Raw genomic sequence first — 24068 nt, 5'->3', positions numbered from 1 at the left:
CCGAATTGCATCACCCCCTTCCAGGGTGATACCTTAAGCAATACTTTGTCGCCTACTTCGAAATTGAAAGACTTACGCTTCAAATCTGCGTAGCTTTTCTGCCTGTCTCGGGCAGCTTTCAATCGATCGCGAATTTGGACAATCTTGTCCGTTGTTTCAAATATTATATCAGGTCCTGTCATCTGGACATCTCCAACTTCTGCCCAACAAACGGGCGTTCTACACTTTCTACCATATAGGGCTTCAAAAGGTGCAGCCTTAATGCTCGTGTGGTAGCTGTTGTTATAGGAGAACTCGACCAATGGTAGGTGGTTATCCCAACTACCACCTAAGTCGATCGCACATGCACGAAGCATGTCTTCCAACGTTTGGATTGTACGCTCACTCTGTCCGTCTGTCTGAGGGTGGTAAGCCGTACTGAAATTCAAACGTGTGACCAAAGATTGTTGGAAACTTTTCCAAAAGTGTGATGTGTATCTGGTATCTCTATCAGAGATGATAGACACAGGCACGCCATGAAGGGCTACAATCTTATCTACAAACAACTGGGCTAATATATCAGAGCTATGAGTCTCCTTTATGGGTAGGAAATGTGCTGACTTGGTCAGTCTATCAACTATTACCCATATCGTATCGTTTCCCTTCTTTGTCTTTGGCAACTTGGTGATGAAATCCATCGTCACCATTTCCCATTTCCACTCGGGAAGTTCAGGCTGTTGTAGCAAGCCTGGCGGCTTTTGATGTTCTGCTTTTACTTGCACACAAGTCAAACACTTTGCTACGTAGGTGGCTATAGACTTTTTCAAGCATATCCACCAAAAGTTTGCCTTCAAGTCTTGGTACATTTTATCAGCTCCAGGATGAACGGAATATCGGGAACTGTGGGCTTCCTGAAGGATAACGTCACGAAGACCTCCATAAACAGGAACCCATATCCTTCCATTCAATCTCAGAATTCCGTCTTTGCCATAGGATAACTGATCTTCAGTTACTCCTAGCTTTTCGTTAGGATAGTTAGCTTCTAACACAGCTTCCTTTTGTGTAGCTAACAATCTCTCATTCAGACTGTTCTTGATTTCAATGCTCTTGGAATTGATCCTAATTGGTTTCACTCTTTCTTTTCTGCTCAAGGCATCTGCGACTACGTTGGCCTTGCCTGGATGGTATCTTATTTCACAGTTATAATCGTTCAGAGTTTCCATCCAGCGTCGCTGCCTCATGTTCAAATCTTTCTGATTGAACAGGTGCTGGAGGCTTTTGTGATCAGAATAGATCACAAACTTAATACCATACAAATAGTGCCTCCATAGCTTTAGTGCAAATACAACGGCACCCAACTCCAAGTCATGGGTGGTGTAATTCTTTTCATGCACCTTTAATTGTCGTGAAGCATAGGCAATCACCTTGCCCCTTTGCATAAGCACACAACCCATCCCGGTGTGCGATGCGTCACAATACACTACAAATTCTTCCACTCCTTCCGGCAATGTCAACACAGGTGCATTGCTTAGTTTCTGTTTGAGGATATCAAAAGCTTCTTGCTGCTTAGGGCCCCAATTAAACTTTATATTCTTTCTAATTAAAGAAGTTAGGGGTTCAGCAATCCTTGAGAAATTTTCGATGAAGCGACTGTAGTATCCTGCTAGACCTAGGAAACTGCGAATCTCCGTAGGCGTCTTCGGCTCCTGCCAATTCATGACGGCTTCAACCTTGGCGGGATCCACTTGGATACCACGCTCACTGACTACGTGTCCAAGGAATTGAACTTCTCGTAGCCAAAATTCACATTTAGAGAATTTGGCGTAAAGCTTTTCTTGATGAAGCAGTTTAAGAATACATCGAAGATGCTTCTCGTGGTCAGCTTGACTCTTTGAGTAGATGAGGATGTCATCGATGAAGACAATGACAAATTTATCCAAATACGGCTTGCAGACGCGTTTCATGAGATCCATGAATGCGGCAGGTGCATTAGTGAGCCTAAAAGGCATCACGAGGAACTCGAAATGACCATAGCGAGTCCTAAATGCAGTCTTGTGCACATCTTCCTCCTTGACCTTCAATTGATGGTAGCCTGACCTTAGATCAATCTTGGAAAAGTAGCTCGCTCCTTGCAACTGATCGAACAGATCGTCGATCCTGGGCAAAGGATACCTATTCTTGATCGTAACTTTATTCAGCTCACGGTAATCGATACATAGACGCATCGAACCATCTTTCTTTTTGACGAACAGGATTGGTGCTCCCCAAGGATATGAACTTGGTCTAACAAAACCTTTGGCTAGCAGATCATCTAGCTGCGTCCTCAATTCCTTCATTTCCGTGGGTGCCAATCTATAAGGTGCTCTCGCAATAGGAGCGGCTCCTGGAATGATGTCGCTACTGAATTCCACTTGCCTGTCCGGTGGCAAACCAGGCAGTTCTTCCGGGAAAACTTCAGGATAGTCAGAGATGACTGGGATATCTTCAATCTTGGGTTTCTCCTCACCAATAGTCACCTGTGCCATATAAATAACACATCCTTTCTTCAAACATCTGGATGCCTTTAGCATAGATACTTGTGCAGGCAATCCATGTCGAGTATCTCCCTGAATGGTAAGTGGTTCTCCAGACGGAGTCTTGATTACCACTTGCTTCTTGTTGCACATAATCTGGGCTTGGTTATGCGATAACCAATCCATACCCAATACTACGTCGAAACCAGCTAGTTTAAAGGGTAACAGGGATAAAGGAAATGAGTGATTCCTAATGGATATAACACATCCATCTAAAACAGTTGAGACTGTTCCCATAGTCCCATCAGCTAGTTCTACTTCATATTTCACATCCAAGGTTTTAACAGGCAACCTTAACAACTCACAAAATTTATCATCCACAAAGGATTTATCTGCTCCAGAATCAAATAAAACTCTTGTGAATACATCATTGATAAGAAACGTACCGGTTATGACGTTGTCGTTCTGGATTGCCTCTTGAACATTCATCTTAAAGACCCTGGCATTGGTCTTTTTCCCTTCTTCAGCCTTCTTCACTATCTTCGGGCAGTTAGTCTTGATGTGCCCTTTTTCGTTGCAACTATAACAAGTTGCATCCTTGAGTTTCTTGCACTCAAGAGTCCTATGTTCAGAGGACTTGCAAATCCCACATGCCTTCGGCTGGGATTTCTGCTCATATCTGCACTTTCCGAAGTGGTGCTTCTTACAAACATTGCACTTGGGCCTATCGCCCGACTGTCGGTCATTCTTCTTGGTCTCCGATCCCTTCTTGTGGTCACGATTCCCCCGGTGCTTCTTGCTTGACCTACGTGAATCATCATCTTCATGTTTCCTTTTCTCCGTGTCAGTATTTCGTAATGATCTCTGTCTTACTGCATCCAGTGTAAGAGATAGAGATATATCTGCTACGGATCTAAATGTAGCAGGTCTAGAAGCCTTTATGCTAGCTTTTATCTCTGGGGCCAAACCCCCAATGAAACGCGCGATCCGTTTGGGTTCCGGGTCACAAGGTACGGAACCAATCTTGACAAGGTGTTGAAACTCGTGAGATATGCCTGGCAATCCAGGTTCTTCATGACCAGTGATAGGAAATCAGACTCTATCTTCTCAACCTCGTGCTGAGGGCAGTAGTTTTCCTTAATGAGAGCAATAAATTCCTCCCATGACATGCTATACAAAACAGCCTTCCCAGAGGCTTGAACCAATGATCTCCACCACGCTAGGGCTTCACCCTTAAATGATTGCGATACAAACTTCACCACATCCCTCTCAGCACAACCACTAATGTCCACCACTGTGTCCATTTCGTCCAGCCAGGTCATGCAATCCACCGCGCCCTTTTCCCTAGTAAAATCTCGTGGATTGCAGGAAACGAAATACTTATACGTGCAACCCCTGGCGCGAGGTGCATCATCGACCACTATCTTCTTAGGACGGACACTATTCTCATTTGATGAGTGTCGATCGTCATCCTTCTTAGGTTTAGACTGGGTCGAGGGTGGTTTGCTGGGATGCTCAGAATGGGTTTTTGGTTTAGAGTGTGGTGCAGATCGGGTCCTGCTTCGAGACTCGCTATATTCTTCGTACTACCGATCCAAGGCCGTCTTCACAGCGCCGTCTACCAAAGCTTTTAATTCTGCGCCCGATATATGAATTTGGGCGTTATCATCGTCATCCTCCTTTGAATGACTATTAGCTCCATTTGGGTCAGCCATTTTGAGATCTTGATCCGCTACAAAGAATATGACAGAATTTTATTTAGGAGTTTATTATGGAATTGTCTTTCATGGCAATTCATTAACCATGGTAAACATAGAGTATATTTGGTTAATTTGTTACTCACTTTTATTTAGGATTTGAATATAACTTATCCTAGTTACAAATAATATTGTTAGTGGCACAAAAGCCTAGTCACAAGGACGTTTTATATATTATCAGCCAGGATTTCAGAGAATCAAGGCATGAAGGGTTGAACCATAGTTCTTTTACCTTTTCTGACAGGGAGTCATAGACTACAACTGTCTTTTGTCTTATATGACAATAAGTATGGCCCGTAGGCACTACATCACTAATGGATGATTTAACCCATGATTTATAAATCATTAACTTGGGTCTTGGAATACTTTGAAGGATTCTTATATAAGAATGACGCGTGTGATTTTAACGAATCACATATGCCAAGAATGTTAACATGTTTACAGAGGTTAACATGAATCTGAACCTTTTACTCAGGTCTCACCATCTTGGCCGGGTCTTATAATGACACCAGGCTAGGTCTTACCATTAAGATTCTTTATTTAGGCAGACTTAATTAAAAAGGAATGATTTTTAATTTATTTCATATAATAATGTATTTAAAATGACAAAAATGAAATTTATAACCTTAACACTCCATTAAACATAATAATGATTACACACTGCCCTAAACGGGACTTTCAATAGACAAATACCTACGCAGAGGTTTACAGAAAACAAGTCCACGCAGGGACCAAATACAAGGATAGATGTCCACACAGGGACAAAAGATAAGTCCACGCAGGGACTGAAAGGCAAGTCCACGCAGGGACTAAAACAAATAAATGTCCACACAGGGACTTGATTAAAATAGAAAGTACAATAGAACATATAAAGACTAATGATCTCGCTTCTTCTTTCCCTTTAGTAGGTTTGCTAGGCCTTTAAGGAATCCACGATTGTTCTTATGTTCTTGCTCAAAGTCTCGTTCTACCCTATTTAAACGGTGAAGGATTTCTTCCTGCTCCGGTGGGGAAAAACGTGGCTGCTGCGACGGTTGTTGAACCGGAGGTCTAGTAGGTGCTGGATACCCATGAGCTGCGTATCCTAATCCCCAAGGATTTCCATAAGGTCCTTCGAGATGGAGGGCGTTGTAATTGGCCGCTACCAAATATGGGTCGGGGTCAGCATAATTATAGTGAGTGTGAGTCGGCAACTCAAACGGGTTGTACGCGGTGGAACCGGCGTACGCAGGTATCGGGTTATCATAGCCGAATGGTGGTGGAGGTGGTGCAACTAGTGCAGAATTCACCTCTGCAGGGTGGCTCAAAGGTTCACCCATTTGTGGTTCTTCAGGCAATGGCGGAAAATGACTTGCACTCGAGTGGCGAGGGGTGCTAAAGTGAAATTCCCCTCCTCGGGTGGACATCCGCGCGCCTGATCTCCTACGCCTTGGCGGATCTGGAGGTGCTTGTTGAACTGGTGGCGGTGGAGGCGGTGGCGTAACTGCCACGAAACGCGCATCCTTGGAAGGATCCTGTTGTTGCTGCTGCTGCTGGTGAGGTGATGAATGGTGAGAGGGTGTAAAGTACCACTCGCACTGGTTAAACCTCGCCTGGTAATTGTCTGGACCCTGATAGGGTGTTCCATGAAAGGATGACCCATCAGAGATCTCGATAGGACGGTTGGGAGTACCTCTTGCAGGTTCGATGGGACCCGTGTCCTCGTCCATATCTACCGCATTATCTTCGGAGAAATGGTCTTTGGGTCCTAAAGGGTTATAACCTATTGGTTCTTGGACATAATCAGCCGGGTTGAACTGGCCTTGGAAGAAAGGAGTGGGATCGCCATAGGAAGGGTACGAAACAGAATGCTGGAGAGGTATAAACGAAGGTTGAGGGTTACTGGGCTCGTTCTCCGAATTTGGTCCAAAAGAGTGACGGTATGAAGGTGTCGAACTATGTGAGGTAGACCGTCTTGCGGGCTCAAAGAGGTTCCTCCTACACCTCTGAGGTTCTTCACTCCTTGTGCTAGAAGGAGCTCGCATGTGCGAAGGTCCGGCCTCGTGATCATTGTGAGTAGTGATCGGCCCTTTGCCTCTTCCTCCTCTTCTAATTGCTGGTGGCATATTTCCTGCTTAACAAACTTTTAAATCACAATAAACAATAAAAGGAAAACTAGAATAACAATTCGAATTTGTCCTATGTTCTTGTCTAGACTCAAGTATGTGCAATTGTGTCATTGAGATTAAACACATAAGGATAGTGTTTAATTCACTCAACGTTGGCTCTGATACCAACCTGTCACACCCCGATTTCCACACGTTTCACCGGTGGGCCCTGTGGGGATTACCGTGACGTAGTTGGCAACAATATAGTCAAACCACACAATATTTAAATGCACAGCGGAAGCATAAAGATAGATATATTTCAACTATCGAATGTAATATCCAAGTATCACAAGTAGTCGAAATGAATCCACAGGGGATCAAAATAAAAATAGAAATATTGTTCAACAGATAATGGCATCCCAAGCTTGCGAGACTCTAATGATGCTAAGGAGTGGACAGCCTATTTCGTGTAGAACCTGCATTTAATCTTTTTGGGGAAAATATGTCAGTTTACACTGGTAAATACATTCAACTGACACTTTTGTAAGAGGTTTAATAAAATTGATTTGAATGCACAAGGCACAAACTCTTTATAACTTGGGATAATTAATCAATTAAATCTTGTAAAAGAATTACATGTTCACTATGCGTTCAGTCGCCCGGGTCGTGCCGGGTTTAAGGTTAATAGACACGCCACAAAGCATAAAGCCGTGGCGGGAAAACCAACGGTTATACCTTTATAAATATAGACACATTGTCGGGTGTACGCCTACACCCGCGTGTCAAGGTCGTGGCCATTTCGTAAAATGATGCCAAGGATATCCGGGACATGGTCATTAAGCTCCCAAAGGCGTAAAGCCAACAAAACAAATTTTTAAACGGGTCACATTGATAATACCCAACTACTAATGAGTTGGGGTCAATTGCCCGACCAAGCGGTATTTTTATATACCGTAACCCAAGCCCGTATAACGGAAAATAAGTTAAAAGTATTTACCTGAGCAAGTAATAACCTCAATAAACAAATGCAAGTATCTTTTACTGGTCTCTTATTCTGGAACGAAGGTTTATAACAACCTATTAGAATCCTAACGGGTCTTTAATTTAGCCTTAGCTTAGGCCGGTCAGTTTCAAAGGATAAATACGGTTTAATCACGTGAAAGGCGAAAAACCGGGAATGGAATGTGGTTTGGACCCAACAAGTTTGAAGACTTGTTTTACATGGGTAATATAACCACACTCTGGATTTTGAAATAAAAACGATAAGGTTTGACCCGTTTCGGCTAGTTTATGTAAACTAGTTACATAAACCGAACCGTACGCATAAAAGGCGTAACGGGTAACCGTAAGAGTCCTACACAAGTTTCCTAAGTTAATATGCTCTAAAGAGGTTGTGGTATCAGTAGGATACCTTCCATTATGCCCGTAACGAGTTTAATCCCAATATACGCCCCGTAGGGGTATTTCGGTCATTTTAAAGATTATAAGAGATGTTTCCAAGTTTTACAGAAAATCTGAGTTTTCCGAACAGTTTATAAAGTTCAAAATACTTTATTTATTATATAAAATCAGTAGCAACTGGAATCGGGTCAAAATACCATGTAGGACTCAAGTTATGTCCGAAAAGGGTATATTCGGTATTTACCGAATCGATGCCATAACCGCAGGTTATGAGCAGGCTAAAAATAATTAAAAATCTTTAAAAATCCTAAAATATTATTTTACATCAGTGTATAAAAGGTTTGGTGTCGAAATTTGGGTTTAGATAGGCTTTATGCTAATTGCGCCGTTTAATTACTAAAGTTTCCGTAATTGCGCTATTTAGCATAACTCCTATTCTAGACCTCGGATTGACGTGAAATTTTTGGGACATGCTTAGAAATCAGTAACTAAGGTTATTGTCCTTTCACATGTCCAAAATTCTCGTTTTAAAGTAAAAAGGGCGTTATGGTCAACTTTTATGCATTTAACGGAAATGTGCAAAAGACTCGGACAAACAATGAACCGGTCACAGAGGGTTATACCATCATGTAACCTGGTCCTAAGAGAGTCCTAGGGCATATCTAAAACATACCAAATCGGGTCAGAACTGAAGTCAAAGCAAAAGTCAAAGTTTTGCGACTTTCGGTTCCGAACCGGGTCAAAACAGTAAATGGTCGGATCAAACAAGCTTAGACCAATTATAATACTTATTATCATGTTTTATGAGTGTCAAAACAGGTTACACGCCATCTACATTACTGATTATGCATAAAATCGAAAGTTAGCATTCTGTTGACTTTTTCTAAGCAAGTTTGACTCGACATTTGGACTAGTTAGAGTGGGAATCAGAGGGTGCCCTTTTAGGGGTTTAAAGCCCACATGATTACCAACATATAACTACCTTTGATTCGGCTAATCACTGGACCATTTGTGATTAACCGTTAAGTCAACCGTTAATTACGACGGTTTGACTTTTAAGCTATAACTAAGCAAAACTTAACCAAGAAAGGGTGGAGCACACTTACAAGAGTCCTATGCACGACCAGGGATGAGTAGTGAGAGTTCTTGAGCTCCAGAAGTGATCAAGAAAGCAGTTGAAGGTGTGAAGAACAATGTTGCTACATAAGGTCCTTTTATACTAGTTTAGGATGCATAAGATCATCACAACAAGGCCTACAAGTGTTCTTGGATCACCAACATGTGTCCCTGAGTGCTAGGGGACGTTTAGGGGGCGCCCATGCTCTCATTATTGCTCAATAAGTCGGTTAAAACACTCAACAGTGCTTCTGTCCGACTTTTCTGCATCTGGGGCATTGACGCGGCCCGCTTAAGAGATTACTTAACTTTTACGCGGCCCGCCTGAATCCATATGTCAGAGCCCATATCTTTCCTATGCTCGCGGCCTGCGTAAAGTCCCTTGTTTCTTTAACGCGGCCCGCCTGAGACCTGTTTTTCAAGATTTTCAAATCTTTTTAATTATTGCACTGGCCTTTGGCGATTCGAAGGGGTAACTTTGCACTTTGGGCCTCGTTTATTTACGCACAAGGGCCCTGTGACTTTTACCCGCGCCGTTAAGTCCTCGGTTAGTTTATTACTACCCGAAAGTCCTAACTTTCAAAGTTGACGCTTTTATCCCCTCGCATACGAATTCGATCATAACTTTCTCGTTTTAAAACGGAACCTTGCGAAATTTATATTGTACATTCTAGTGAGCGTAATTTACTGTTACAAAGTCTCAGGTTCGTTAAAGGGTCACTCAGAGGTATAATTTAAACATGTTGACACATTTAACCCCATGTAGTTTGTAATCTCTCACTTTCTTCCGCATTTCGTCCCGTACGATCCATGATTCATTCGTTTGAAGGTACGAGCATCATTTAGGGTTACTGTACAGTATATTTATCCCTCGTTGACATTTTGAACCCTCAGATTCACATACTTTCTATGTTTGTCAACTTTAGTCCTTGTTTAGCATTTATTACCACGTGTAAACCTATGACACGTGTCAAAACATTATTGGACGCAAAATTTCGAGGTGTTACAGCGCAGCTGCAGTATTTCTTGGCTCGCGACCAGCCTTTCCTCGAGAATCAACAGTCAAATTTTACGGAGTTTAGTCTTCATACCTTCCATCTGAGCCATTAAAGTCACGATCTCTGACTCTGAACGCACCAGCGGTGCGCTGGCTTGTGCAAGCATCGTTGTGGTTACAAGCGGTTGCTAATCGGATGTAGAGAGCGGAATCCGAGTGATAATGGTCATAGGATAAATGAGTGACGTTTTACTCATCGGAATCTCAACGTTGTGTGTAGTTTCCGGCGTCAGAGTGATTAACAACGTCAGTAGGTGAGTATATTGATATGTTAGTGTTAAATTGCAATACATATAAATTTAGAATGATATTAAAATTTTTGATATCCCACCGCAATAACTGATATCTCAAATATCGGTCCTTAAATAGTACAGCAAGTACAATGGCGACGGGGCCGTGCCCACCAGGCACAAGGCCATGTAAAGCCTTTGTTTCCAGCTTTAAATAGGGGTGTATGGTTCAATTGTAATCCATCTCTTGGCAAACCATTTCTCTCACACTTGCCACCACTCCACCACCATCATCCACTACAATCGTTAGAATTTCGAGTGTGTAGTAGTCTCGGGATCAAAGATTGATAGTAAGAGCCTTTGTCAAACTATAGTTATGCTTGGCTAATCTCTTACATCACTTGGTGAAAATAAAATCTTTTATGTATTACTTTTGATTTCCAATCTTTGGTTAACTTTTTAATTCGGTTTGTATTAATGACTATATTATAATAACTAGCTTTTTTATATTGAAAGGGAACTTTATCCTGTTGATTCACTAATTAGTGTCTTTACGGTCTATATGAAACGCGTTAACTGCCTGTAAGGGGGTTAGAAGGGTGGTTTGGGTAAAGTTCTTACCTCGTTCAGTGTATAGATTCTGCGAGGAATTGATTAAAGCTTATTAGGACTTCCTTTGAGGTAGATAGTATCAAATCGGGGGAAGTAAGAACGACTTGAATCCCTTATAAACAAACTACTGTTAAAACTTTAAATCGGCCTTGCGGGACTGTATCCCTGCTGACTCAGACCAATATGGTCGAGGGTAGCGTTGCCTCCAAAAGTGGGACATACCACATTTTTGCATTAATAACTTACATGAAAGATGAAGTCGGAAACAAGTGATTCTATCTTGTTTATTTGTTTCTTTTATTACTTTAGTTTCTTTCTTTATTTTTCTTATTAAAAATCTTTTCTCAAAAAGTGGGTCGGTTAGACATTGCCGATAATTCGGTAATAAAAGCTCATGTGTCCTTGGACGACCTCGGTATCTTACAATCACTACACTACGCCAACGATAGGTGCACTTAATAAATAAGTAAAAAGTACTTAAAAATATATAAGAAAAAACATATACACCCTCGCTCACGCCAGTGCCTATTTAAAAATGACAGATTAGAAAAATATATATATAACGAAAAAAACAATATATATTTTTTCTTTAAAATATAAAATAAAAGTACTAAAAACTGGGGTTTCCGATACGTGTATCGAAGATTTTATTAAAACTACTTCTTCCTGGGATGTCCATTTTACCACAACTCGGTCACCGGCTTGAGCCTTCTCCTCATCGGTTTTCTTCTTGTGGTTTCTCTTTTTAACATTTCGGGCCGACCATATGGGTTGTTTTGGTCAAAGAAACGGTTTTGGGGATGCATTTTGTTTTTTTCTATAAAAGTAGAAGAATTTGTATAAAATTTGGAGTGTGGTAGAGGAGAATTGGGCAAAATGGTTGAATGTTGTGTGATTTATATAGTAAACGATTAAATTTAATTTTAATATATTTTTTTAGTAAAGTTGTTGGTAACGGCTATAAACACAACAACCAACCACACCTCACCATGTCGTCTTCCCTTTTGCCCCCACACCGTCACCATCCTCAAGCCCTTCCCGGCTACCCCTCGCCATCTCCAAACCCTTGGACGGGCGATGTTTCAGGCGTGAAGGAGCTTCCCACCCTCCCCATCAAACCCCACACCGTTTTGTCTTAGAGAGGCAGCTTCCCACCCTCCCCACCAAGCCCCACACCGTCTTGTCTTAGAGAGGCATGCTTTGTGAACAGAATCACTAAAGATTTATTGTCCTCTTCCCATTTAACTCAGAGTTATCATTTCCACACATCCATTTCTACCAACACGAGTCAAGACGTCAACCACTAAAAATTACTTGTCTCCTTCCCATTATTTTAGAGTATTCATGTCGACACATCCAATTTTAGCAAGTTTTCAGTGATATATCTCAAATAATGCAACTTTTATACAATGGTATTCTTTTTTCTTAAAACCAACAGAGAATTATTTATATCGTATAAAAGTTTCATCATGTTTATCGAATTGAAGTTGTATAAAAGTTTCACCATGTTCACCAAATAAAGGTTGTATAAAAGTTTCACCATGTTAATCGAATAAAAGTTGTATAAAAGTTTCACCATGTTTATTATTTACAGGAACACGTTTCCCATGATTTCTTCAACTGCTGATATGTTAATGATCCGCCACGTAGGCGTCCGTCCACGTAAGCAAGTGTGGGGATGAGCCTAAAGGGATGGGTGTGGCAATGGGCCTCAATATATGTATGTATGTATATGTGTGTGTATGTGATAGCCCCGTTGCAAGCGGCAAGGGGAAGACAGAGGCGACGCTAACAGGCCCAAAGGGTTGGTTGTGTTGGCCCTAGCCGAAGCTCGCCGGCCCGAGGATGAACCCCACACGCTCGGTCTTATTTACCAAAAAAGAGTTGAATTAAAAATATTACCAAAATTTTGTTCTTGAAAGAGTTGTTTGTCTCTCCTCTTTAATCTCGTTGGACAACCTATATTTAAAATAAAATAAAATAAAACCCATTTTGAAAAACAAAATACATAATAATTATTGTGTTTTAATACTTTGGAAAACATGCTTTATATATTTTACGTAGAATGAATATAATCGTATGAGTTTTATTGTATTCATTTTTTTTAATTTCATTTTCTTTTTCAGTTTTATGCTATATTTTCCCCCATCAACATCATAAATTTAGCTTTAGACTTTGATTTTTTCTTCTATTTTCTGACCGATTTTTGTTTTGTTTATTTTTTTCTTTCTCTACTCATGGAAGTTGATTATATAATGAACAAATATTCTTCGTCTCCATAAACTTATATTCATCTTCAAAACATCATGGCTAAATCTATTCATGTGTTTATGCTACTGGTACTACATGTTCTTATATCTGCCTTGGCCTTGGCCAATAAGGTTTCTTCATTGAGCCATGCTGATGAGTGCTCTATGTTACTCCAATTCAAAGAGAACATGTCTATTAACAATCATTCAAAGGTTGCTTCGTGGAAATCAGATGGTGCGAGACGACATTGCTGCTTATGGGATGGGGTCGAGTGCAGCTTAGGTCATGTGATCGGGCTCGACTTGAGCAGCAGCTTTCTATCTGGCCCCATCTCTTCCAACAACAGTCTCTTCAACCTCATTCATCTTCATACGCTTAACCTTGCTGATAACAATTTTTGTTACTCTAAAATTCCATCTGGAATAGGACGACTCTCACAGTTAGCATATCTGAATCTGTCATATTCTGCCTTCAGTGAAGAGATCCCAAAACAAATCTCACAGCTTAGGAATTTGGTTTCCTTGGATCTAACAGGAAACTACGGGTTAAAGCTAAAGCTGCAAAGTTCCGACTTCCAAAATCTTGTTCAAAATTCAAGTGAGACTCTAAGAGAACTCTTTCTCTCATGGGTCGACATTGATTCTGAACTACCTGATAGCTTGGTAAATTCCTCTTTGTTGACGTCACTGGTTATTAGTAATTGCGGGCTACGTGGTGAATTCCCAACAAGTATATTTAACATGCCAACACTACAACTTCTTGATGTGCAAGGTAATATTAGTGTATATAGATGATTCATGTGTATACAGTTGGGTTAGTTTTTGTATGTGTGCTTAGAGTTTGTTATGGTAGTTAGCATCTAGATTCATCCTCTATACACACACATATATATATATATATATATATAGGGGGGGTTCATTTGAGAAGAATCTTCTTGCAAGAAGAAAAATAAATTAATCTAAACCCTATATTTTTTTGATCAATGATTGTGAATCAAGATATAAATTTTGTCTAGTTTGAATTAATGCTTTAATTAATAAGGGTGGGATAGAGATTTTGATGTAGAATACTAATAAATACTATAAGTTACAAATTTTAATGTAGTTAGCTATTAAAGAGAAATACTACTAATTAATGATCTTTGTAGGTTTACCATATTACCCTTATAGTAACATTAAATACTTATATTAAATGAAGTAAAATGAAACATTCTTATTGGTTGAAATTTCTTCTTTTTTCTTCTTTCAAAAAGTTTCTTCTCATTTGAACTCTCCACTATATATATATATATATATATATATATATATATATATATATATATATATATATATATATATATATATATATATATATACACACGGGTTAAGTTATTCTACAAAGGCTCCTAATTGTAAGAAATGTAAGAAGGATTTATAGAGTGACAGGTGTCCAATAACCTAAAATTAAACCCACTACATCACCACCCAAAACCTAAACACCCACACCCACACCACCCCACCACCACCCAAAAACCTAACCCCCCCCCCCCCACGGCAAAAAAAAAAAAAAACTATACCTCACCAAAAAAACCCTAAAAAACCTAACCCCCCCCCCCACCCTCACCACCACCCAAAAACCTAAACCCCCACCCCCACCCCCTTGGCAAAATTAGGATCCTTTGTACCCTTCTTACAATTAGGATCCTTTGTATTTGATCCTAATCCATATATATACACATAGGATATTTCATTGTATTACTTACTTGATTCATGATTGATATGAGAGCTCTTTACCTTCTTCATGGTATGAGAGCCATGCTCTGCCCTTTCTGTTAATTTTCCGGAGAGTTGTTACAATTCCGGCCAAAATCTTTCAACTCCGATCTATTTTGTTATAACTTCCACCAGTTAGTTAGAATTCCGGCAGTATTTTCCAGCCAAACTCATCAACTCCGGTCATCTTCTTCGTTTTTTTTTCGATCAACTTTTTGAGCTTCTTTTCTTCTTCTTTCTTCATTCATGGCAGCATCTTCAAACTCTAATTCTTCTTCAAACATGACTCATTTCACTTCAAATTCTACACAAACTTTACCAAATATCACCAGTTTCATGCCAATTAAGCTTCATAATGATAATTTTCTGAATTGGAGGCATCAAATTCTTACTCTTTTAAAGGCTCTCGGTCTATTACATTTTCTAAATCACGAGATTGCACCACCCCCCGTTAACTCAAATGCAAGAGAAGCGTGGATCAGATCTGATGATTTTGTCTCTGTTTTTCTGAGAGGTAGTGTGTCTCCTTCTTTGCTTCACCTCACAAATGGTGTGAATTCTTCCTCGGCACTATGGAATCAAATTGAGGATTTGTTTTATAATCGATTTAGTCCGAACAACGGCAACAATGCTCAAGATTATCATCAATTTAGTGGTGGTGGTTGTGGTATTGATCGAGATTGTGATGGTCGACAATGGCAGAATAATGGAGGATGCCATCTGAAATTTACAGAGAATGGTTGTATAACACACTCAGATAATGATTCTAGGGTTTTACAGAAAATGTTTTTGGTGGTGAACATTTGAATATGCGTAGTTATTCAATTGGATCTCATGGCCCATTTGGTTCACAAAACATTGGAGATAATGGAGGTTCCATTTTGGACTCAGGCTCACAAATCTTTAATATTTCAGTGTGGACTCAGCCACATATTAATTCATTTGGGCCGAACAATCTTCAACAAACTAATGTTACAAGTGGGCCAACCTCTTCTCTTTGTCAGCTCACCACCATAGCAGATTCTAGTGGATTTGGGCCACGTTTTGGATTATCGGCAGATTTTTTTTGGGTTATGCGAGCGTGTTGATTCATGGATACCCGACTCTGGCGCCACTATGTATATGATTGCCGACTTTTCTATTGTATTTGATGCTACTCCCTACACCGGCTCTGAGCGAGTCGTTGTATGCAATGGTATGGCTCTTACTATTTCTCACACTGGCACTGCCACATTCATTTATCTGATCGTACTCTTACTCTTAGATATGTTCTTGTGGTTCCTGGCTTAGCCAAGAACCTTTTATTGATCACACAGTTAGTGATAGATCATCCTATAGCTGTTGTTTTCTCATATCTTGGTCTGTCCATTCAGACTCTTGATGGACAGCTCCTTCATCACACGCATGGTAGTCCGCATCAGCTATACTCACTTGCTGCTTTCACTTCTGTTTCTCATGCGACTTGGCATTCTCGATTGGGTCATCCGTCTGATGATGTTTTGTCTAGATGTTCATTTTTACATCTGACAAACAAAACCCAACACACATATTGTACTGCTTGTAGTGTTTCAAAATCGACTAGACTACCTATTACATCAGTTGTATTCCACTCTACTTTACCTTTACATATTATACATTGTGACATTTAGGGTGCCTCGCCTGTTATGTCTAGAGATGGATACCGATATTTCATTTCTTTCATTGATAATTTTAGTCGATTTACATGGATGTATCCTTTGACTTTTCGTTCTCAAGCGGTTGATTGTTTTCGGCATTTCAAACCGCTAGTTGAGAACCTCTTCTCTTGTACCATCAAACATCTTCAGTGTGATGGTGCTCCTGAGCTCATTCATGGTTCTATGGCTCGTTTTCTTTCAGATTCTGGCATTGCTTATCGCATTTCATGCCCCTATACTCCCCAACAGAATGGGGTTGCTGAGCCGAAAAACCGCCATCTTTCTGAGGTGCTCGAGCTTTATTGTTTCATGCTCGGCTACCAAAGAAATTCTGGTATGATGCATATGCCACTGCTGCCTTCCTTATTAATCGGTTACCATCACCGGTTCTTCATGACTCATCTCCTTACGAGGTTCTATTTGGATCTCGGACCGATTACTCTCTTCTTCGTACCTTTGGGTGTTTGTGCTATCCGTTTCTAGGTGATACTCGAGCGGGTAAACTTTCACCCAAGTCTACCCCTTGTATCTTTGTTGTCTATGCTCCATCTCATCTCGGTTATCTCTATTACGATCCTCATACTTCTCGTACGTATACCTCTCGACATGTTCGATTCCATGAGTCGATTTTTGACATTCCAGGGAGTTCTATTACTCCCACGGCTTCTTCAGGTTCTATTCCTTTCTTCATTCCTCCTCCTTCGCTTCCGACTTATGTTTCTTCTTCTTCTTCATCTCCTCCTATTATCCCTTCCTCATCTTCTCATGATATCTCATCTCTTGATATTCCTTCACCTCTTTTTTCTCCCCCTTCTCCTCCTCCCCCTGTTCCAACTCACCTGATGGTTACGCGATCTTGTGATCATACACGGCAGTCGCATCAGTTTCCTGATCATGTTCTTTTTCATGTATCTACTACTCCCACCATTGAGCCTTCCACATTTCGACAGACTCAACAGTACTCAGTTTGGTGGGATGCGATGCGTTCTGAGATTGGTGCTTTACATGCCAACCAGACTTGGCGTCTGGTTCCGACTCCACTGATGCCAACATTGTTGGTTGTATGTGGGTTTATAGGATTAAGCATAATCCTGATGGTTATGTGGTCGATACAAAGCCCGACTTGTTGCCAAGGGTTTTCATCAGAATGAGGGTGTTGATTATACTAAGACATTCAGCTTGGTGGTTAAACTCACTACTATTCGTCTTGTACTCTCTGTTGCTTTTTCCCGTGGATGGGTCATCAAGCAGGTTGATGTCAACAATGCCTTTCTTCATGGTGATTTATCTGAGACTGTGTATATGTCACAACCTCCAGGCTTTGTTGACTCTTCCCTACCTCATCATGTTTATTTACTACAGAAGGCTCTTTATGGTCTAAAGCAGGCACCCAGAGCTTGGTTTTCCAAGCTATTATCGGCTCTTGTTTCTAGAGGGTTTACTCAGTGTCTCTCTGACACCTCTTTCTTTGTCTATAGTCGGGATTCGGTGATTAGTTATGTCTTGGTTTATGTGGACGATATTATTATTATTGGGAGCTTTTCTGAGTATGTGACTGGATTGATTGAGTGCTTACATTCACAGTTCGCGCTCAAGGATTTGGGAGTTTTATCATATTTTTTGGGTATACAGGCTACTTTTACTGATGATGTTCTACATCTATCCCAGCAACGCTATCTACTTGATTTATTACAGCGCACTGGTCTAGCTGAGTGTAGACCTTTATCTACTCCGGTAGTTTCTGGACGTCAGCTTTCCTGTCATACAGGTATTCCGTTGTCTGATCCTACCTTATATCGGAGTACAGTTGGTGCTTTACAATATTTGGTCTTGACTCGCCCCGAGATTGCTTATGCGGTTAGTAAGGTGTCACAGTTCTTACAGACACCTACTGATCGTCACTGGGTTGCAGTCAAGCGTATTTTGCGATATCTTCGGGGGACGATTTCTCATGGATTGAGTATTCGACGATCTGATAGTCTTGATATACATGCTTATTCTGATTCTGATTGGGCTAGATGCCCCGATGACCGTCGGTCGACTATTGGATATTGTGTTTTTCTTGGACCCAACCTCATTAGTTGGAGCTCCAAGAAACATCATACTGTTGCTCGTTCTAGCACCGAGGCTGAGTATCTTGCTTTAGCTCACACTGCTACTGAGATTCGTTGGGTTATGTCATTATTGAGTGAGCTTCATATTTCTTCCTCTTGTCCACCTACTCTCTGGTGTGACAACATTGGTGCTACTTATCTTGCAGTTAATCCTCTGTTTCATCAGCGCACGAAACACCTAGAGATTGACTTGCATTTTATTCGTGATATGGTGTTAGCACAGACTCTCTGTGTACGATATGTGCCTACTTTTGCTCAACTGGCGGATCTTTTGACCAAAGGGTTGTCTTCAGTTGGTTTTGACACTCTGCGGTCCAAGCTTCACGTGGATTCCCACGTTCATCTTGAGGGGGCATATTAGTGTATATAGATGATTCATGTGTATACAAATGGGTTAGTTTTTGTATGTGTGCTTAGAGTTTGCTATGGTAGTTAGCATCTAGATTCATCCTCTATATATATATATATATATATATATATATATATATATATATATATATATATATATATATATATATATATATATATACAGAGGATATTTCATTGTATTACTTACTTGATTCATGATTGATATGAGAGCTCTTTACTTTCTTCAGGTAACTCCGACCTTACCGGCTATATCCCCGAGATTCATTGTAATAGTGAACTTAAACATCTGATTATAGCGGGAACACATTTTCAAGGATCCATATCAGCTTCAATCGGGAATCTCACACACTTGAACATCTTGGATATAAGTAGTTGCGCTTTCACGGGGACTCTACCTGCATCTATAAGCAACCTAACACAGCTTAGAGAACTTCATCTCAGTTATAATGGCATGATAGGTCAAATACCATCCTTTTTTTCAAATCTGACACAGCTTACATTGCTGGATCTTTCTCATAATGAGTTCACTGGTAGCCTTCCGTCATCTATTGGGAATCAGACACAACTTAGAGAACTTCACCTCGGTAATAATGGCATGATTGGTACAATACCATCCTCTTTTTCGAATCTGACACAACTTACATTGCTGGATCTTTCTCATAATGAGTTCACTGGTAGCCTTCCCTCTTTAGAAAGGTTTGAAAACCTCACAGATTTGATCCTTTCCAATAATAATTTTGATAGATGGAAGTTGCCTGATTGGTTCGGTAAGCTAAAGAAGATGACTTATTTGGATCTTGGTTATGTCAATCTATATGGTGAAATTCCATCATCGTTTTTTAATCTCACACAAGTTAAAAGCTTACACCTTTCTGGAAATCAGTTAAAAGGAGAACTTCCAAGTTCATTGCTCAATCTCCAAAATCTAGAAGAATTTTATTTGGATGGTAACAATGCCACCACAGACTTTCATCTTTTTCTTTCTCTTAAGAAACTTAAATATCTGGATCTACATGGAAACAATGTCACACTTTCGGTCAAAGATAGCCATACAAATGAAACTCAACCGCAGTTTACAGCTTTATGGATGGAATCCTGCAACTTGAAAGTCTTTCCTGAATTTCTACGGTTTCAACAAGAACTAGAATATTTGTTCCTCATTAACAATAAAATTGAGGGCCTGATACCCGGATGGATGTGGAACATTAGCAAAGAAACACTGAGTATACTTTCACTTAGCCAAAATCTCCTAATTGGTTTTGAGCAACATTCACCAGTCGCTTCTTGGGTTAGTTTAGAGACACTGGACCTGAGTCACAACATGCTGACCGGAGAGATTCCACCATCCATATGTGACTTGTTGTATCTTTCTTTGCTTGACTTGTCGTTCAACAACATTACCGGCTCGATTCCTCCTTGCTTGGAGAAAATAAGCAATTCTTTGGTAGTGTTGAATCTTAGAAGCAACACTTTGCAAGGAACCATACCCAACGTATTCACCAATGAAAGTAAGCTTGAGATGATCGATTTAAGTGAAAATAATTTGGAGGGGCAGTTACCTAGATCATTGGAGAACTGTGAATCACTCCAGTTCCTAGATCTTGGACATAACTTTATAGAAGACATATTCCCCTTCTGGTTGGGAACACTTTCAAAGCTACAAGTTCTCATTCTCAGGTTCAACAAATTTCATGGTATTATAAGAATACCAAGTGACATCAATGTCAACTTCCCATTGTTGCGCATAATTGACCTCTCATACAATTCATTTTCGGGTGATTTACCACATCAGTATTTTCAAGTGTGGTCAGCAATGAAGGAGACCGAGGCCAATCCAACATATATGTCCATGCCTCGGATGTGGAAAGATTATTGGTTCTCGATTCAGTTGACCAACAAAGGTGTAAATATGGAGTATCAGAAGATTATAAAAACCTTTTATGCAGTTGATCTCTCAAGTAACATGTTTAGAGGGAAGATTCCAGAGTCTATTAAAACCCTCACTGGTCTTCAGTTGCTCAACCTTTCCAATAATGAACTTTCAGGTGTCATCCCACCCTCCATGGGGAATCTCATACGTCTTGAATCGCTTGATCTTTCTAGTAACAAGCTTTCTAGAGTGATACCTCAAGAATTGGTACAACTGAATTTCCTTGAGTTCCTAAATGTATCCAACAACAACCTCATTGGACCCATACCACAAGGTAGACAATTCAATACCTTTTCGAACGATTCTTACATGGGAAATAAGGCGTTGTGTGGAAACCCTTTATCCATGAAATGTGGGGATGCAAAAGTGTCCGAGCCTTCAAAAGTTTCATTCGAAGAAGACACTTTCCCCGATGGAGTTGATTGGGTTGTTATACTTATTGGTTTTGTAAGTGGGCTAATAGTTGCACTCGTTTGTGGGGATCATGTAACCAGAAGGTATTATAAGTGGTTTCTTCAAAGATTCAGAAAGTGAACAAGTTGAAGATGGTGACCACTATGAAATGTTTGGAGTTAATGAGTGCATTGGAGGTACACGATGATAAGAAGATAATATACATATGTTGTGATATTTATGTTGCATAATGTTTCAGTTTTCTAGAAACAATAAGGTAGTGTTCGTTTCATAGATTGTAATGGAATTGGAATGGGAATTCACGTAGAAATTGAAATTTGATTTGTAATTTAGGTGTGTTTGTTTTGCAAAATGGAATAAAATTTGGATGAAATTAGAATGTAGATTCTATTCCTTATGTTGTTATTCAATTCAAATTCATTTTCTTGTTGAAACCAACAAAATAAGGAGTAAAATCAACATTCCAATTCTCTTAAAATAAAAACAATGCTGTTTATAAAATATGTTTATTAAATATATACATATTAAAGCAAATGTGTTTCTTGCAAAAAGAAAGTATGGACAATTGTACTAACCAATGGAGTGGTTTCATGAATCTTTAGCAATTGCTGGAACAATTAGGATTCGATTTAATAGCAAAGGATACGCCTCGTTCTGTTGTAATAATTCAGTGTCAAGACATCTTACTTTGCTCTCTATGGCATTTCATCATATAAGTTGTGTGCAAAGACTACAAGTAAATCTAACAATCTCCAAATATCTAGATATAAAGTAAATTAACCACACTAAACAAAACAACTTACAACAGAAAATTTCAATGGAAACAAAAAGAAATCAAGAAGAGAGATTGAACTTATCTTAATGAGCGATGACGGTTTCCACCAGAGCTATAGATCGAGACACTAATTTGCGAGCTATAGATCGTGACACTAATTTGCGTTGATCAATTTAGGGTGGAAGGGTCTCCACCCACCCAATCACATTTTTTTATTAGGAGGGGTAAACTAATTTTTTTTAAATATAAAAAACAAAAAAAAAATTATGATTGGTTGAAAAGAGAGGACCCACCATTATTCAACTCTCTCTTCTTCCTCTATGCGGTAAATACTCACCGCTTCTTTACTCAATCACCAAGGTGGTTAGGGTCAGCGGCGGTGTTGCCACGCGACAAACTCGTTCACCAGTGCCTTCCCTGCACCCACCCCGTTCACCCTTAGAGGGAAAAGGTGGAGAGGAATCATTGATCGATTGGGAATGGGAGAAGTGAGTAGATAGGGTTAGATGTAGGGGAGTTAATTTGGGGGTGGGGAAATAAAAAAAATTCAAATTATTGAGAGAGAGTGCCAGAGCGGGAACTAAGTTGGAGAGACTTTTCATTTTTTTCTAACTTAGTGGTTTATGGAAAGTAACTACCTTAGGTACTTATAGTTTAAAGCAACAATCTAAGGTTTTAACTTTTGATTTTGTAATATTCTAGGGCCTTAAGGCTAACGGTTGTTAAATACTAACTGAAAACTTAGAGTATTTTTGTCAATTAAGAACTTAGTACCCAATCTTGTTACTTTGGAGAAACCACAAGAATTAACCTCGCAACTAACTCTGATAGTATTTAAAACACATATTTTTTTTTCTCTTTTTCTTTAACTATGTTTTTTTATTAGTTAACTAAAAAATAAAAAAAATGAGGACTAACCAAAGCACTCTAATTTATAAAATCCAAAATTGTCAATATGAGTTATAAAAAACTTTTCGAAACCATGAAATAAGTAACTTTTTATTCTAAGTCTTTTTACAAATGGTTATATCTATCCAGGACTAAATTCAACTTTATTAAAAAAAACCGCACATGGTTAATCAATATGAAGTTTAGTTTGAAGGTGGTCATCAAACAATAAAGCAAATATGAAGTTTATATCCATCATATACCCATCTATTCATCACAATTTAGTTTGAGCTAAATTTCTATGAAGTTTAGCATATCTTTATTCTCATCCATTCATCACTTTATACCCATCAAGAACTAAATTCTCATTTGCATGGTGGTCACCAAAAAATGGTTGGATGCTTCCACGACACGATGCCGATGGTGGTTCCACGACATGGTGTCGGTGGTGGTTCCATGGTATGCTGGTAGTATGGCATGACGATGCGACGGTGTTGGGTGGTGCGACGGTTGGATGCTACGTTGGGTGACAATTGGGTGGTGCAATGGTTCGATGGCACAATGGTGCTTCAACGGTTAGGTGGTCGTGTGATAGTACTGAATGATCACAATGTGTATCTATTTTTTATATGATTAACTTTATTTTTCTCTTTTATTAAATAAAATATGTCAACATATTTAAAAAAATAAAAAATAAATGTCACCTAAGATGGTTTACCTCCCATTCATGTTAATTATATAAAATTAGCAAATAAAATAAACTTTAATCAGTTAATTAGAACATTTTTTTATGAGTGACCTAATTGAAACACTACGAAAACTTGGTTATCATTTTTGTGAAATATTTCCGTTAATTTACTTGTAAGCTAATTGCTAAAGTGGCTTCAAATTAGCTTTAATACGTCAATTACGTATAATTATTTAAAAAATGATTTACATACATAATTAAAAAGGTTTAATTAAATAATAAGAGAAATAAGAAAAATGGTGTTTTATATATTACAAGAGTTAATTTTATGGTTATTCCCTGCGGTTTCTCCCAAGTTCAAGATTGGGTACTAAGTTCTCAGTTACTTTTTAACGGACGTTAGTCTTAAGGCCCTATGATGTTATAAAATCAAAAGTTAAAACCTTAGATTGTTACTTTGA

The 24068-nt window shown here is 39.4% G+C and overlaps 1 protein-coding gene across 1 annotated transcript; it reads left to right on the top strand.

The window, feature by feature from the left end:
* Positions 1-12948: 12948 nt before the first annotated feature.
* Positions 12949-21639, top strand: LOC110916092 (receptor-like protein 7). Its single transcript, XM_022160850.2, has 2 exons — positions 12949-13773; positions 19140-21639. Exons 1-2 carry the CDS (start codon positions 13059-13061, stop codon positions 21374-21376), a joined length of 2952 nt encoding a protein of 983 aa, XP_022016542.1. The 5' UTR covers positions 12949-13058; the 3' UTR covers positions 21377-21639.
* The last annotated feature ends 2429 nt before the right edge of the window (positions 21640-24068 follow it).

Source organism: Helianthus annuus, chromosome 16 (genome assembly GCF_002127325.2).
Source record: "Helianthus annuus cultivar XRQ/B chromosome 16, HanXRQr2.0-SUNRISE, whole genome shotgun sequence".
Classification (NCBI taxonomy): Eukaryota; Viridiplantae; Streptophyta; class Magnoliopsida; order Asterales; family Asteraceae; genus Helianthus; species Helianthus annuus.
This window is presented reverse-complemented; position numbering and strand designations above follow the sequence as displayed.

Coding starts and splice junctions, on each gene's coding strand:
- LOC110916092 (XM_022160850.2), top strand. CDS start 13,059: ATGGCTAAATCTATTCATGTGTTTATGCTACTGGTACTACATGTTCTT. Junction 13,774..19,139: donor ACAACTTCTTGATGTGCAAG/GTAATATTAGTG, acceptor TACTTTCTTCAG/GTAACTCCGACCTTACCGGC.